At 49.8% G+C, this 15,919-nt stretch overlaps 1 protein-coding gene and 1 long non-coding RNA gene across 8 annotated transcripts in view; one reads left to right on the top strand and one right to left on the bottom strand.

The window, feature by feature from the left end:
• FAM107A (family with sequence similarity 107 member A) overlaps positions 1-15,919 on the bottom strand; it is an 85,629-nt gene that overhangs the window by 17,296 nt on the left and 52,414 nt on the right. The window contains exons 1-2 of one of the 7 annotated variants that reach the window (XM_043885467.1): positions 1,981-1,995; positions 1,241-1,310 (exon numbers count right to left, since the gene is read on the bottom strand). The exons of 1 other annotated variant lie outside the window; for it this stretch is intronic. Coding sequence is in view for 4 of the 6 variants with exons in the window: in XM_043885462.1 (XP_043741397.1) it covers positions 1,981-2,137 (157 nt within the window). In the remaining 2 variants the exon portion in view is untranslated. Of the gene's footprint in view, positions 1-1,240; positions 1,316-1,980; positions 2,201-14,332; positions 14,477-14,891; positions 15,018-15,919 lie in introns of those variants that run through there. 5 more of the 7 variants (XM_043885465.1, XM_043885466.1, XM_043885463.1 and 2 more) reach the window with 5 other exon arrangements.
• LOC122682575 lies at positions 2,001-2,983 on the top strand. The gene is made up of 2 exons (XR_006337425.1): positions 2,001-2,100; positions 2,582-2,983. It is a non-coding gene; the product is annotated as an uncharacterized LOC122682575 (long non-coding RNA).

Below are 15,919 nucleotides of genomic sequence, written 5' to 3'. Positions count from 1 at the left end.
AGAATGCTGGAGTGGGTTGCCATGCCCCCCTCCAGGGCATCTTCCTGAGCCAGGGATCAAACCCGCGTCTAACCTGCATGGACAGGCAGGTTCTTTACCACTAGGCCAAGAGGGCCGGTGTTGAGCACCTGACAGCTGATGAAGGCTCCTTCGCCTGCATCTGGATCTCACAGTCGCCCCCAGGAGGCAGCCAGTGGTACTGTTTTATTCCCATTTTCTAAATGTGAAAACTGAATCTCAGAGAGGCCAAGCTTCTTGTCTAAAGATACACAAAATAAATGGCAAAGTCAGAAGCTTTGGGCCCCTAAGTCAGTGCTCTTTCTACCACTGCAGTGTCTTCCAGGTGCAAGGCATCGCCTCAGTCAACCAAGCAGGTTCACATCCCCTTCCTCTCTGGACACTCGAGAAACCCCGGTAAAGAGGCAGTGGAGCCCTTTCATAGTGAGAAGCTGGTGCTGGTAACTGGGGAACTCTCTGCCCTCTTATTGGGGAGCCTGGGCAGGGCGCGCACTGCTCTGGGTTTGAGCCAGAATCCACCGGCCTGTCTGTCTGCCCACCGCTGGGCTGTTAGGAGAGTCCAGCTGGTGGCCGTGCCTCCTGGGGATGTTGTCCGAGTCTTCACTCTACCCTCCCTCCCCCAGCCCTTGTTCCTCATTACTCTTCAAGCTGTCGCATTTACAACACAGCCAGTGATCTCCTTGGTTCAACATTTCATGGGATGGAGGCACAGAGGAGAAGGGAACCTTTGAAAATAACTACTGACCCAGGAGAAAGAGGCATTCAGTAAAAGTGACAAGCGTGGCCATCGCATTTCCGAACCTTCGTGCCTCTTTCCTCCCCGTGGGCAGAGTACCATTTGTATTTCCCTGGCCTGCAGCCACAGCGTGGCATATCTGGGGGCCTCCTCCACACTTCCAGCCCCCCGCCACTGATGCCTGGAAGCCCCCGCCAGAGCGGCTCGATCACTAGGACGCAGCCTCCCCCAACCAAACTGACTCACAAACTTCCTCAACATCCTGCCTTGGGTCTCCTGTGACCGCCTCGTTTGTGAGGTGGGTACGCAGGGTTTCAGATCAGTTCCATAGCAGAGGCCAGGGCTGGACGCGGGAGGTCCTTAGCGAGGGCGGGGTGGAGAGTCCTGTGCCATTGATCAGGGCACAGTGTCGGCCCACCAGTGGCATGATGCCAGCCACCCCACTTGACCAGTGCCTCGGGGAGGGGGGATCCCGGCAGGACTTACCACCAGTGGAGTGAAGAGCCACTCAGGGGCCAAGCTGGCCAGAGACGCAGGCACGGGGGCTGCCCCACAGCTGGGAAACCACTGGGTTTAGTAGCAGTTCAAAAAAGTGGCACACCCGACCCCAGAGCCCCCTGATTTTTGGCCCAGTACCAGCCCTGTCTCACACTGCAAAGTGCTAAAGCCAAATCCAGGCGGGCAACGCCCGGCCCTGCCCTCACCCTTTGCCATGAGCTATGCTCAGCATCGCGGCTGTACCTCAGGAGATCCTTGCAACAGACTGAGGAGGTGGTGCTCGAGACCCCTTTGTGCCAGTGAAGACACCGAGGCGGAGGGGTCTTTCCCAGATCACACGCCCAGCAAGTGAAGCCTCCCGAGCCTGAGCTGAGCTGTCTGCCCAGGCCGTCTCGGCTGGCCTCTGACCTGTCGGTTCCCAAGAGAACTACAGCTGCTGCGCTGTGTGGAAGTGACTTGGTGGGTGAGGCCACACCACGCATGAACTCAGGTGCATCTGAGCATTCGGAAGACAGAGATCAGCCAGAGCGGGGCGCGGGGGAGGCTGCCTCCGGGTGCTCCCTGCACGGCCTCTGCGATCCCTTTCCCAAACCCAGGTGCCCGGACGCACCCCGAGCCATTCCGCAGAGTGCGGTACCTGGGCTCGAAGAACTCTGCCCCCCTGCCCGCCTCCCCGGCGCTCGGACGCTGCCCTCCTTCCCCCGCCACACCCCTTCTTGGCACCGCACCCCAGCTCAGCCACAGGGGAGACAGAAGAGAGACAGTCTTACTCCTCAGCTGAGCCCGTGTCCTTGGGAAGAGAACTTCCGAGCACAGCGCTGCTGGTCCTCGCTCCACCAGAGTCCCGGGTGAGCCAGGAGGGGCCGCCTCCACAGGGCGGTTCATCAAGCCCTGGGGATGAAGAGAGCCAGCGAGTGGGGCGGCTCTGCGTTCCTGTTTATTCTGGGATCATTAGAAAGGAACTGTTACTATAGTAACGGGTATTACACTTGGTGCTCGGCCACTTCCTCCACGCGGAACACTGTGTCCGAGCCACACTGCCGGGGAGGGAGGCACAAGTGAGTGTCGATTTGGTCAGATGCTTGAGGAGCAAGGCCACGCCAAGCTTTGTTCTGAGCACAGGCATTTCCCTTGTTTCTGATGGGAGGGTCAGCAAGAATGCTTTCTGGTACCTCCCTGACCTGGTGTGTTGGGGGGGCAGGCTTCCTGCTGCCGGGCGCGACTCCCCAGGGGAAAGCAGCTCTTGGTGCAAAAGGAGGGGAAACTAGGCTGGGTCAGTTCCAGTCACCCACTTACAGGTCAACAACCCCATCCTTGGTGTTTCCTCAGTACCCCGAACCTCAGCGAGGAGCCACAGGATGGTGCCCAGGGGAGGAGGATGAGTGGACGCTGACCGGCTCTGGGCCAGACCAGCCCTTGTGTTCGTCCCTGCCCAGCCCCGGCATGAGCCCCTTGGGCAGCCAGTCAGCAACCCTGAGCCTTGGTTTCTGTGGCTGTCAAATGTGGAAAACAACGGTGGTTGAGAGAAACACAGATGAGTGGACACGAGGGGAAGCAGGCGGTCAGTGCTCGGCAAGGAGGACTTTTCCTGCGGGGAGAGCTGGATTCGGTGTGAACAGAGAGCAGGGCCCCGCATGCCGCGCCGAACCTCGTGGAGTCAGAGCTCCGTAGATCTCGTCTCAAGGAGTCAGTGTGTGAGTGTGAAAATAAAGAGCATGTGTAGATACCGAAGGCCAGTGTGGGTGTTTACAGATAACGGCGGCATTCTCCTAGTTTCACAATCAGGGCTCACTTGAAACGTGGACGTGTTTTCTAGCCTGTGTTGTCATTCCTTAATCCCCTAGAGAGAAGCTGACCTCCACTTAAACTTGGCCCTGTTCCCACCTCTACTTTCTCATGAAGAGTCTGGGTGGGCTGGGAAGTGATTAGACCCAGCACATACATCCAGCATGAATAGCAGCATTAAAAATGCAATTCTGCTGTAGTAAAATATTAGCGAACTGAATCCAACCACTCATAAAAGGATCATACACCATGATCAAGTTGGATCCATTCCAGGTTCACAAGGATGGGTCAACATATGCAAACTGGTCAGTGTGGTACCCTATGTCAACAAAGGACAGAAACCATATGATCACTTCAGTAGATGCAGAAAACTACTATTTGATGAAACTCAACACCCATTCATGATGAAAATTCTCACCCAAGTGAGTACAGAGAATATAACATATCTCAATGATAAAAGCCATTGGTGACAAACCCACAGCCAGCATAACACTCAACAGTGAAAAGCTGAAAGCCCTCCCACTAAAATCTGGAATAAGACAAAAAGATGCCCACTGTCACCACTTCTATTCAACATGGTATTGGAAATTGTAGCCATGACAATCAGGCAAGAAAAATAAATACAAGGCATCCAAATCAGAAGGGAAGAGGTAAAATCATCATATGCAGGTGACATGATATAGACAACCCTACAGATTCCACACAAAAAGTATCAGAACTGATAAACTGAGTCCATCACAGTAGCAGGACACAAGGTTGACATACAGAAATCCGTTGGATTTCTTGCCATTTGCAGCAACGTGATGGACTCAGACATTGTCACACTGAGCGAAGTGAGTCAGCCAGAGAAGGAGAAATATCGTATGACATCCCCGAGGTGTAGAATCCAAAAAGAAACAATGTGAATGAACTTACAGACAGAAACAGACTCACAGACTTAAGAGAACGAACTTTTGGTTGCTGGAGAGAAGGGCGAGGAGGATGGAGGGAAGGGATAGTTAGGGAGTTTGGGACGGACATGTACACAGTGCTGTGTTTAAAATGGATAATCAACTAGGACCTGCTCAGTGTTATGTGGCTGCCTGGATGGGAATGGAGTTTGGAGGAGAAATGTCCACAAAGACAGACTCACACCATCCACAAAGACAGACTCAAAATGGCTTAAAGACTGAAACACAGAAAACACCATAAATTACCCAAAAAACTCACAGAAAAGAACATCGGCAAAATGTTCTCGGACATTAATTGTGGCAAGGTCTTCTTAGTCTCCCAATGCAAAATAAATAAAAGCAGAACCCAGATGGCAGAAGGTAGGCTGCGGAGCTCACCATCTCCACAAATACGTCAGAGATACAAGTGGAGTGATTGGCAGAGAACACGACTGAATGCTGGCAGAAGGCCTCTGAAAGGGAAAGAAAACCTTAACCCACACAGAAGCAGCATAAAGAGTGGTACCTTCACAAATGGAACCCCACAAAGCAATCAAGAGAGAGCAAACCGCTGTTACAAACACAGGATGTGTAGTCCTGCCCCAGGCCAAGGTGCAGGTCCCTGTCCCAAGGCCACAGAAGGGGAGCCCAGAACCAAGGTCACCTCCGAAGTTGTCTGAGCCCCTTTGTAACCATTGCCAAAAGCCCCTGATCATCCCTCACAAGCTTCCTGACTTCAAATTGGCAAACAGGCCCACTCCAGTAAACACACTATTAGCCCCTTAACCAATCACCTAATGCCAGCCTTCCAGCAAGAATTTTCTTTGTCTTGAGCCTATAAACTCACAAAATTGGCTATTAGCTCAGGAAAACCGTCAACTCTGCCTGGTCTGTCAGGAGGTCAGCCCACTGCGCTTGCCATGTCCACATTATCTCTGCTCTTTGTTCTTAATAAATTCTCTCCCTTCTGCAGTACTCTGTGTCTGGAAATTCTTTTCCAGCCTGCGCTCAGACTGCCCCAGCAATGGATGCCTCATGGAAAAAAGGATGTTGAGAGTCAGATGCCACAAAAGAATACATACTCAGTGGTTCTATTTATATACATTTCAGCACAGAGAACACATGTTGATAGAATAGTGGATACTGATTGCATAGTGTTCATCAGACAGGTGACTGTGCAGGTGAATTCCATTTTTAAAATACATCAGGCTGACCATGTAAGATTTGTATCCTTAACTGTAGGGGTGTTACACTTAAGCAAAAATTTTAATATTTTGGTTTTCACTAATGTCTAGACAAACCGGAAGTTCTCTTCAGTCAGGAATAACATCAACAATGCAGTGAATTCAATTATAAATACACTGTACCTTTTTATCTGATGAGAATCCCATGAATATTTATGAAGACTCATTTATTTCTAGTACACAGATGATTTCCAACTTCTGTCCTCCATAACTTCCATAGACTAAATTCTGATCAATTTTAAAAAAAGACACGTGCACTCCCGTGTTTGCCGCAGCGCTATTTACAATTCCCGTGACGTGGAAGAGACCCTAAACGTCCATCGTCAGAGGCTAGCAATGAAAGATCGGAAAGAGAAATTGAGATGATGAGACTGTTTACCATGGCAACGAAAAGAAAATACAGGTCCATTAACAGAGGAATGGATAAAGAAGCTGTGGCACATACATAAATGGAGCAGTGCTCAGCCGTAAAAAAGAAAGGAATGCCATCTGCAACGCGGATGGCCCCAGAGATTGTCACACTGAGTGAGGCTAGTCAGACACAGAAAGGCAAGCATGTGATATCACTTATATGGGGGGGTGGAGTGTGGAACCAAAAAAAAATTGGGTGCAAACGACCTTACTTACAAAACAGAAGTCAAGTCACAAATGTATAAAACAAATTTAGAGGATGAGGGAGGGATAAATGGAAAGACTAGGATGGAAATATACACACTCGTATATATAAAACAGATAACTAATGAAGCCTTCTGTAAAGCACAGGGGACTCTAGTCAGTACTTTGTAATGGCCTGTATGGGAAAAGAATCTGAAAAAAAAAAGGTGGATATATGTTTATGTGCAACTGATTCACTTCGCTATACACCTGAAATTAACACAACATTGTAAATCAACTATACTCTGATAATTTAAAAAAATACTGTCATCTGCAGCAACATGGATGGTCCTAGAGATTATCATACTAACGGAAGTAAGTCAGAGAAAGGCAAGTATTGTATCACTTAAATGTGGAATCTAAAAAAATAACACAAATGGACTTACCGACTCACAGACACGGAGAAGAAAATTACGATTACCAAAGGAGGTGATGGGGAGGGACAGATTCGGAGTGCGGGGTTAACAGATACACACTCCTATATATAAAATGAATAAACAGTGAGCAAAGTTTCACTATATAATACAGGAACTATATTCAATATCTTGTAATAATAGTGGAAAACGATCTGCAAAAGAATAGATTTATATGTATGTATGTATATGCAGTCATATATATATATATAACTGAGTCACTACTGGACGCCTGAAACTAGCATGATATTATTTGTTTTTTAATTGGAGTATCATTGCTTTACAATATTGGGGTAGTTTCTGCTGTACAACAAAGCTAACACAATATTATAAATCAACTTAAAAAAAAAAAACGCACTTTGATCCTCTCCGGCCTGTGTCACTCAGGTAACCAACACTTATTGAGCACCTACTGTGTTCCTTCCACTGCCCAATGCTGGAGCTACAGTGTAAATGAGACCATATCCTTGTGCTTGGGTAACTTGCTTTTAAGGTGGGGTTCAGGCAAAAAAAAAAAACGAGACAAACAAGAAAATGTCGAGCTGCGGTGAACATTCTGACGAACGCAAGACTAGGCAAGACGGAGGGGAAGGCTCGGGACCTCAGGAACGGTGGAGAGTGGGGAGGTGACAGTTTTGGGAGGCTGGAGTGGTGGGGAGGAAAGTATCCCAAAGTGAGGACAGCTAGTGCAGAGGCCCCAGGGTAGGATGCAAGGAGGCCACTGGGGTGAGTGAGATGGAAGGAAGTGGGGGCAGGCAGGCCTGCGTGTCCTGGGAGCTTTCGCCAAACCTGCCATTCTGAGCCACTTCAACTTACAGGGTCCCAAATTCGCCCATGTTAAACAGTTTTCTGGAAACAAGATGCATTCCTTCTATTTCTTCTTCCTAAATTGTTTCTTAACGTCCTCTTGAGTGGTGCCCCTCCCAGCTCCCCATCCTGCAGTGGCTTAACTTGGTGGAATCTGATGGGGGAGGACTATAACCAGGTTCTTGCCCCACCGCTCTTGACTGTCACTGGTCCGCTGTGCAGACAACCAGTACTGGGGGCATTTCCAGGGCCCACAGTGTCTTGTCCGAAGCAATCCCAGTGCCCTCTGACAAGTGAAGAGTAACACGGATGCTGGGGCAGGAGGACTGCTGAGTGTCTGCTCACCGCCTGGGGCAGAGACACCCCCAGCCCATCTCACCCCAGAGGAGCCGACTCCGGCCATCCACCCCCACTCTGTTCCCTTCATCAGAGGGTTCTGATAGCAGCACCAGAGCAATCGAGAGCCAAGGACAGGCGGGCAGGAAACGCCCAGCTTGGGTGCCCCTTTCCCCAGGCAGCTGGGACCCACTGTACTTCTTCCACTGAAGCTCTTCTTCTAGTGCAGCCTGGGTACAGACCCCTCAGGCTCACTCACCAGACTGTCAGCGACAGGCAGGGCCTCACCTTAGGCTTCTTAGTAGCCCTGAGCCCTACTGCTGACTTGCAGACACCAAAGACGTGCATATCCCTGGACTTAGGACAGCACCATCTTGCTGTGTGTGTGCACACGTGAGCGTGTAAACTCTGTGTGACGTCAACAGCCACCATTTCCCAAGCCATATGTCATCAGTAAGAAATTATGCTGCATGTTATAATGAGATGCCATCAATACCATATCTACTGATTAACCTAAAGAAAGATGTCTACTGCATATTTGGTGAAAAATCAAAGGGCACCATCATACATAGTCTGATTCCTCTATCTTTTTTCCCCTCCAAGATAGTTGGTATATACACGGAGAACCAATCGGCAGGCATATACCCTGAACTGTTAACAGAGGTCAGTTCTAGACCATCGTGTTTCAGATGTCATCACTGGCCCTCCCTGGGCAGGAGGGTTACAGTCAAACTACCGTGCCAAGTTTCTGGATTTCTGTATTAGAACCTAAGAGGGAGGGGCCTAGGAATTTGGAATTTTAGCAAGTTCCCTCGGGGGTCTGTTTATATTCAAGAGCCTGAGAACCACTGTTCTGCAGCATAAAATTATGGGCCTTTCTCTTTTGTCCCAGTATTTCTGTAATGTTTATGCCTTCCTTAAAAAAAAAAAAAAAGCATATATTGCCTTTGTTATCAGAAAAAAAACAAGATGAAAAATATGGGAAAAGAGCAACCTCTTCCAACCGTAGTTAAAATTCACATCTGGTTCAGTCATGTACATTTTACATACAGAAAAATAGAGGCCTTTTGGAGAAACGAGCCTGTTAAGAGTGTACTCCAGGCAGATTCAAGCCCAGAGGCTGCCTCCTGCCTCGGTCTGTGCGGCTTTCCCATCCCCCCATGCAGCAGGACTCCGAAATACAGGCGCCTGAGGATCGGAGTTTTTGCTCAGTCCCATGGAGGACCGGAGGGGGCTTCCAGAGGCTGAGCACACCTCTCCCACACTCCCCTTCCTGTCCCTCTGAAACTGTTGTCTTGGGAAATAGATGAGCTAAAAAGAAGGTGGGTAGTGAAGACCTATCTGAGCTACCAGGGAAGCGTGAGGAACAGTTCATGGGGTCACAAAGAGTCGGATATGACTGAGGAACACTTTCACTAGTCCAGGCCAGAAGAGGTAGTCGTGAGTGGGAGCTGAGGAATTTTCCTACATCTGTAGTGGGCTGGGGCTGCAGCTTGCACTAAAAACTCCAAAAACCCCTTTTCCTTTGATTTTTTGACCCCCACCCCCACCTCCCCAAGCAGACAGACGCCTGGAACAGCTTATCTGGGCCCAGAAACACCAGACAAGAAGTTTCCATGGCAACTGCAAACTTCCTCAGCTCTGTATTCAGTCTAAATCTCCAAGGTCCCCTTTCAAGGCCTCAGTGAGGTGGCTGAGAAGCCACCCACATAACAGCGTTAGGATCCAACCTCACCCCCACCCACCCCCACCACCCTGACCCCCAACCTGCTCTGCTGAAAAGACATGGCAGGAGAAGCTGTACTGGCAGAAAAACTTGTCATGGGATCCCTGGAGAGATTATAAAAGGAATGAGAGTTGCCTTTACAACAAATTTGAACCAGGAAGAATTTACCCTGTGGAGGGATTGAAGCATGAAAACAGGAAAGTGGGAGGGCGTGGGGAAGAACCAAGGGTCTTGTTTCAGAAAGCTGGCTCTCAACCCAGTCGCAGTTAGGCGTGCTTAATCTGGTCTCTTAGCTGCAGAAGGACCCGGAGGGACCCCAGACCTCCAGCATATTTTAACTCACTTGCAGCCAGACAAAATATGGGCAGTAAACTCAGATACCACAAAGGGGATGTGAGTGTGTGTGTCTGTGTGTCGAGGGAAACCAGGACAGACCGTGGCTTATCAAGCCAAGCAAACTTCCATGGTGCCTGGCAGTGGGGTTGCCACATGTATTATAGCCAACAAAATGCAGCACCCCAACATGTGTAAACCAATGAAGTGAGAACACACCCTTAGACCATGCACAAAAATGAACTCGAAATGGCTTAAAGACTTAAACCTAAGACATGATACCATAAAACTCCTTGGAGAGAGCATAGGCAAAAACATTCTCTGACAGAAGTAGTACCAATGTTTTCTTAGGTCAGTTTCCCAAAGCAATAGAAATTAAGAAGAAGAAGAAAAAAAAAGACCTAATTAAAAGCTTTTCAGAAGCAAAGGAAACCATTAAAAAAAAAAAACAAACAGCCTACAGAATGGGAGAAAATATTTGCAAATGATGTAACCGACAAGGGCTTAATCTCCAAAATATGCAAACAGCTCATACAACTCAACAACAATAAACCACCCAACTGAAAAATGGGCAGAAGATCAAAAACAGGGTCTCCAACTCCCAGGCCTCGGACTGCTACTGGCACCTGTAGGAACTGGGTTGCACTTTAGGAGGTGAGCAGCAGGCTGATCAAGTGAAGCTTCATCTGCCCCTCCCTATAGCTCACATTATTGCCTGAACAATTCCTCCCCTACCCATGGAAAAACTGTCCTCCACAAAACCGGTCCCTCATGCCAAAAAGGTTGGGGACTGCTAAGCTAAGACATTTCTCCAAAGAAGACATACAGATGACCAGTAGGCACATGAAAGATGCTCAGCATCACTAATTATTAGAGACACGCAAATCCAAACTACCATGAGGTATCACCTCACACTGATCATAACGGCTGTCATTAAAAAGTCTATAAATAGCCTCACTGGGTGTCCCCACAAGTCAGTGGGGTTGGCTGATGCATCATCATGGGGCCTGGGACTGCCCACCTGGCCTGCTCAGGCTGGCCCGCACCCTGCCCTCTGGGATGGGCACCACTACTGCAGGGACCTGAGGTGGGCACCTGCCTAGGTATGGCTCCCACCTGAGAGCTTCAGGCTGATGCCCTGTCCACGTCTCAAATCCTCCATGTGGCAGGTTCACTGAACCCCGTGTGTCTGTCATGTCCAGTCCCACGGGGGCCCTTGAGGGGCTTCCTTCACACCCTGACAAGGGCTGGATGGGTGGGGCTGGGGGAGGGCCAGGGTCCAGTGGGGACGCCCTTACTGTGCTAAAAGCCACTGCAAACATAGCAATAAAGACGTCATTTTCCAAAAAAAAAAAAAAAAAAAGTCTATAAATAACAAATGCTGGAGAGGATGTAGAGAAAAGAGAATCCTACACTGAGTGGGAATATTAAGTTGATGTAGCCACTATGGAAAACAGTATGGAGAGTCGTCAGAAAACTAAAAATAGAATTAACATGTGATCCAGCAATCCCACTCCTGGGCATATATCCAGACAAAGCTATAAATCAAAAAGATAAACACACCCCTGTGTTCATAGCAGCAGTCTTCACAATAGCCAAGACATGGAAACAACTGAAATGCCCATCAACAGATTAGTGGATAAAGAAGATGTGGTACATATATGTGATGGAATACTACTCAGCCATAAAAAAGAATGAAATGATGCCGTTTGCAGCAACGCAGCTGCAACTAGAGATTATCATACTAAGTGAAGTAAGTCAGAAGGAGAAAGACAAATACCACATGATATCACTTGTATGTGGAATCTAAAATACGACACAAATGAACCTATTTACAAAACAGAAGCAGACTCACATAGAGATCGGACCTATAGTTGCCAAGGGGGAGGGCTGGAGGGCGAGTGATCATCTGGGAAGTTGGGGTCATCAGATGCAACCTGTTACATATAGACTGGATGAACAATGAGGTCCTACTGTATAGCACAGGGAACTGTATCCAATCTCCTGGGATAAACCATAATGGAAAATAACTTTAAAAAAGAATGTATATATGTCTTTAAAAAAAACACACAGCGGGTCCAGTTAAATTTGAATTTCAGATTAGCAAACCCATACAATATTTGGGACATACTTGCGCTAAAGTATTATTCATTGTGTATCTGAGATTCAAATGTAATCATCTTAATGTAACTATTTTATCTGGCAGCCTTGCTTGGCAGGCAGCAGTGAAAACGATGACCATCACCTGGGTGCAGAGCAGCACAGCTGACGTCCACAGGCATCTGGGGAGGTGTCCCTCCGTCCATGACGCGGAGACGCTGCCCTCCCTCGCACGAACCTGGGCTGAGCTCCAGGTGGGAGAAGAGCCTCAGGTGGACCCTCACTCCAGCACTGCCTAGCTCACCAGGCGTGGCCAAGCAGAAGTTGTTCCCCAGAGGTGACCCTTTCCGGCTCAGTGGTTAAGAACATGGGCTCTGGTGTTGACCCACATACCAATCCTGGCTCCACTGTTGGGCAGCTCGGTGACCTTCAACTTCCTGCTTCCTCATCTCCAAACTGGGGCAGACATTCTTTGGGGGAATGAGGGGGACATGGGACAGGAACCACGGTGCCTGCCATAGCGTCAGGCTTCCAGAGTGGTAGCTGTTATCTCACCAGCCCATTTAGAAACAGGAAGATAGATATTTATGCCAGTGAAGAAAGATGGGATTGAAAACTAGGGTCTGTACAAGCTCAACAACGTGAAGTACCCACCACACACAAATCTCACACAGCAAAGACCAGGAGACGGCCCCTCGATTACCAGTGGCTGCTTTATGGTTAGTGGGACTGGGGGTGAGCCTTCCCCCTCTTCATTCTTCATTTTCCAGAATATCCGTGATGCGCCTCTATTACTCTAATACTGAGAAATTATTTTCAAGTAATTTGGAATGAGACATTTTCTGTAAGTATTATATTACTTGAGGCTGGTGTAAATGAAAACGGTGGGCATCTTGGGTTTGATCCTATCATACCGGTCCTCGGGGCGGGGTGAGGGGGGGGCGTCTAACAGGAGGGGCTATTGTTTCACTCAATGGCCCACTTGGCTCCTTATGCCCAACTCTTCCGTCTTGCTCTTCCTTGTGGGAGACAGCCAGAGCAGTGGCCCCGGAGGCACATGGCCCTGGGTTTGAATCTCAGCTCCCACCCTTGACTGGCTGTGTGACCCTAGACAAGTCATGTTACCTTCCGAGCCTCAGTTTCCTCATGTTTAAAATAGAGCTTAATACCAGTTACCTCCCTGAGAGGAGGGGCTTCTCTGTATCAGCACATGCCCGTGCCTTTCCCAGGGCCTAGTGTATACCAGTGGTCAGTACACACTGGCTGAATAAGTGAAGTTGATGACGGCAGAGCTACAGCATTTGGCAGGGAGTGGCAGTAGCTAGTGACCAGCAATCACTTAGGGCTTCCCAGGTGGCGCTAGTGGTAAACAATTTGACTGCCAGTGCAAGAGATGGGGGTTCAGCCCTCTGGGTCAGGAAGATCCCCTGGAAGAGGAAATGGCAACCCACTCCAGGACTCTTGCCTGAGAAGTCCCATGGACAGAGGAGCCTGGCGGGCTATGGTCTGGGGGGTCGCTCAGACATGCCTGAGCAGACACACACACGGCAGTCATTCACCATGACGACTGTTCTGAGATGTGCAGACTTGGCATAGATGCACCAAAGTTTGAATGTGTTGAAAAGTTCCCCTAGCAGGACCATGGGCATGCTGCTTAAGCCCCTAGAGCCTCAGTCTTCTCATCTGTTAAGTGGGGTAACAGTTAGCTGTGAAGACTGAGTCAGTGGCACAGTGCCTAACAGCACAAGTGCACCCTCTGTGAGGCCCCCGGAACCAGCCTCTGCTCCCTTCCTGACTTGCACCTGTGAGTTGCTGGGCAGTGTGTGGCCCCCAGAGCGACTCTGGCATGTCTGCCCATGTCTGCCACTCTGGATGTATGGCCAGGAGAAAAATGTTCCTGTTTGAGTGAGGTTCACACCTGTGGTTCCACGTTAGAGAACACAGGATCTTCGTATTACAGCTACCCTCTCCTCACCTTAGTGAGCAGGCAGGAACTGGATAGAGGCCCTTAAGAATAGATGTCTTGCAGGGAAATCCCTGGAGCTGAGGTTTGCAATCAGCATCTTCCAATTTCAGAGAGAGCTTTCTGCCTGCTCTGCTTGAGCCAGACGTAAGGTACCCACCCTTGCGCCGCCACCCCCCCCCCCTTTCTGGAAGGCGCCGCAGACCTTGGCCAGACCGTGCTTCTGAACTCAGAGAACCGTTGTTTCAAAGTTCCCAAGCAGTAACTCCGCGGCGAGATCTCCCCGGAGCGGGCCGATCGAAGTAAGAAACGCTCAGTCTGGGAGCAGACTCCGTGAGGGCAGGCGGCCAGCACCGCTGCTGCGGACGCGCACCCACCGTCCACCGTTCTGCTCGCCGCACTTTCAGCTGCAGGGCTGGGCGCCCAGGACTACCGGGTGGGGTGGGCTCCTTGCCCAAGACAGAGGGTAGCTGTCTCCCAAGTCCCTTCACATTTTCTTCTCGCCTGGCTGGCAGGGAGCCGGCAGGGGACCGATTTTCACCTCCTCTGAACGCCTGTCTCCAAGCACTGAGTTAGGAATGAAACACCCTAGACTTCACTGCCAGAGTTCTTTTTCTTCTTTCCACATCCTTGTATTTTCCAAATTATTTTCACACTGACCCTATATTACATTTGTTTTATTTTCCTAAAGTAAAAAAAAAAAACCCAAAACCAAAAAACTATCCTGAGTAGAAAAGCAGTATGTGTTTACTGCAAATGAGCAAAAAGACAAATAGAAAAAAACACTTACCCAAACTTGAATCCTCAAAAACAATCATGTTTCTTTCCAAGTCGTTTTCTCCTTTAAATGTGTACATCTAGAAAACCGGTTCCTCACCTTCCTGGAACTACGTCCTCGCCCCTCGCTGACCCCCCCACCCCCGACTTTACCCTCACACAAGAGTGGAAGCCCTTCAGCAGCTGGCTGTGCTTCTTTGGTCTACCCATATCCGTTCTCCCATGCCTACCAATGCCTTCCTGCACTTGGGCGAGTGCAGAAACTTTTGCAGTTGTCTAACAGTGAGTGTGTATATGTGTGTGTGTGCGTGCACACCACACGATCATATAAAAGAATAAAGCAATATATCTAAGAGTAGATCCCCAAAAGAATGAATGTAGGGAGGAAAGAAGGAATGAAAGAAAAACAACAACAAGTAATTAAAAAGAATGAAAGACGGGAGGCCAGAAGGAAAGCACAGCAGTGAAGGAGCAAGGCGCCCTGCTGGCCAGAGGCTGGGCGCAGTGCGCCCGCGGTGCCCTGCTCGCGCTCCCCCGGAGGCGGCGGGCCGGGGAGACTCGCCGCCACTTACCGGACCGGAGCAGCACCGCCCGGTAGAGCCCGGTGGCCTCCGTGGGCCCCCGCAGCCGCTCTCCCAGCCTCTGCGCCATGCACCCGCGCGCTGGATTGCGGAGCTGGGGCCGCAGGCTGCGAGCGCACCGCGGAGCGCAGTCCTCTGTCGGAGCACCTTCACAGCCGTGACTCGCCGGAGATCCAAACCCCGCCGCAGATCAGGTTACGCAGGGCAGGAGTGCCAGGCCCTGAGACGCCCGCGGGGGAGGGACAGGAGGCGGGGGGCAAGGCCGGTATCTCTGCCCAGGCTGGGCACGGGTAAGCCTCTGGCGTGAGGACTCCTGGCTTCACCGTTCCAGGGCCAAGGCGAGAACCCCGTGTCCTGATTTCCAGTCTGGTCTCCTACCTCCTCTTCTCTGCTCCCCTGGCCGCTGGCCTTGTTGAATGCTGCAGGCAGGTGTGGGGTTCTGGAGTGCCATCTCTGGGATCAGGTCCAGCGCCACTAATTAATAGCTCTGTGACCCCACGGTTCAGTTACCTAACCTCACAGAGCCTCAGTTTTCTCATCTGTAAAATGGGGATATCCATAGAACTCATCTCTCAGGGTTGTGAGGGTAACCAACACATTTTCTCTCTCTCAGAACAGTGGCTAGCATAGAACAAATGCAATATATTGTTTTTATTTTGTTTTTGTTTTTTTTCAGTGTTCCAAGGCATCCTGGGGTGGATGACATTGAGAAGCGGGGGCTACACTGGGGGAAGTAAGTTGTGGTGGGAGGCCCCTGGGATTCTACAAGATTTCCTTCTCTGGCTTTGTGGAATCCCTTTAACATCCAAAAATGGGAGGACCAGTTCAGTTGCTCAGTTGTGTCTGACTCTGCAACCCCATTGACTGCAGCACGCCAGGCTTCCCCGTCCATCACCAACTCCTGGAGCTTACTCAAACTCACGTCCATTGAGTCGGTGATGCCATCTAACCATCTCATCCTCTATCGTCCCGTTCTCCCACCTCCAGTCATTTCCAGCATCAGGGTCTTTTCAAATGGG

The sequence above is a fragment of the Cervus elaphus genome, chromosome 24 (assembly GCF_910594005.1).
Source record: "Cervus elaphus chromosome 24, mCerEla1.1, whole genome shotgun sequence".
Classification (NCBI taxonomy): Eukaryota; Metazoa; Chordata; class Mammalia; order Artiodactyla; family Cervidae; genus Cervus; species Cervus elaphus.
The sequence above is the reverse complement of the archived record's forward strand: the minus strand, read 5'-3'. Positions and strand labels throughout refer to the sequence as shown.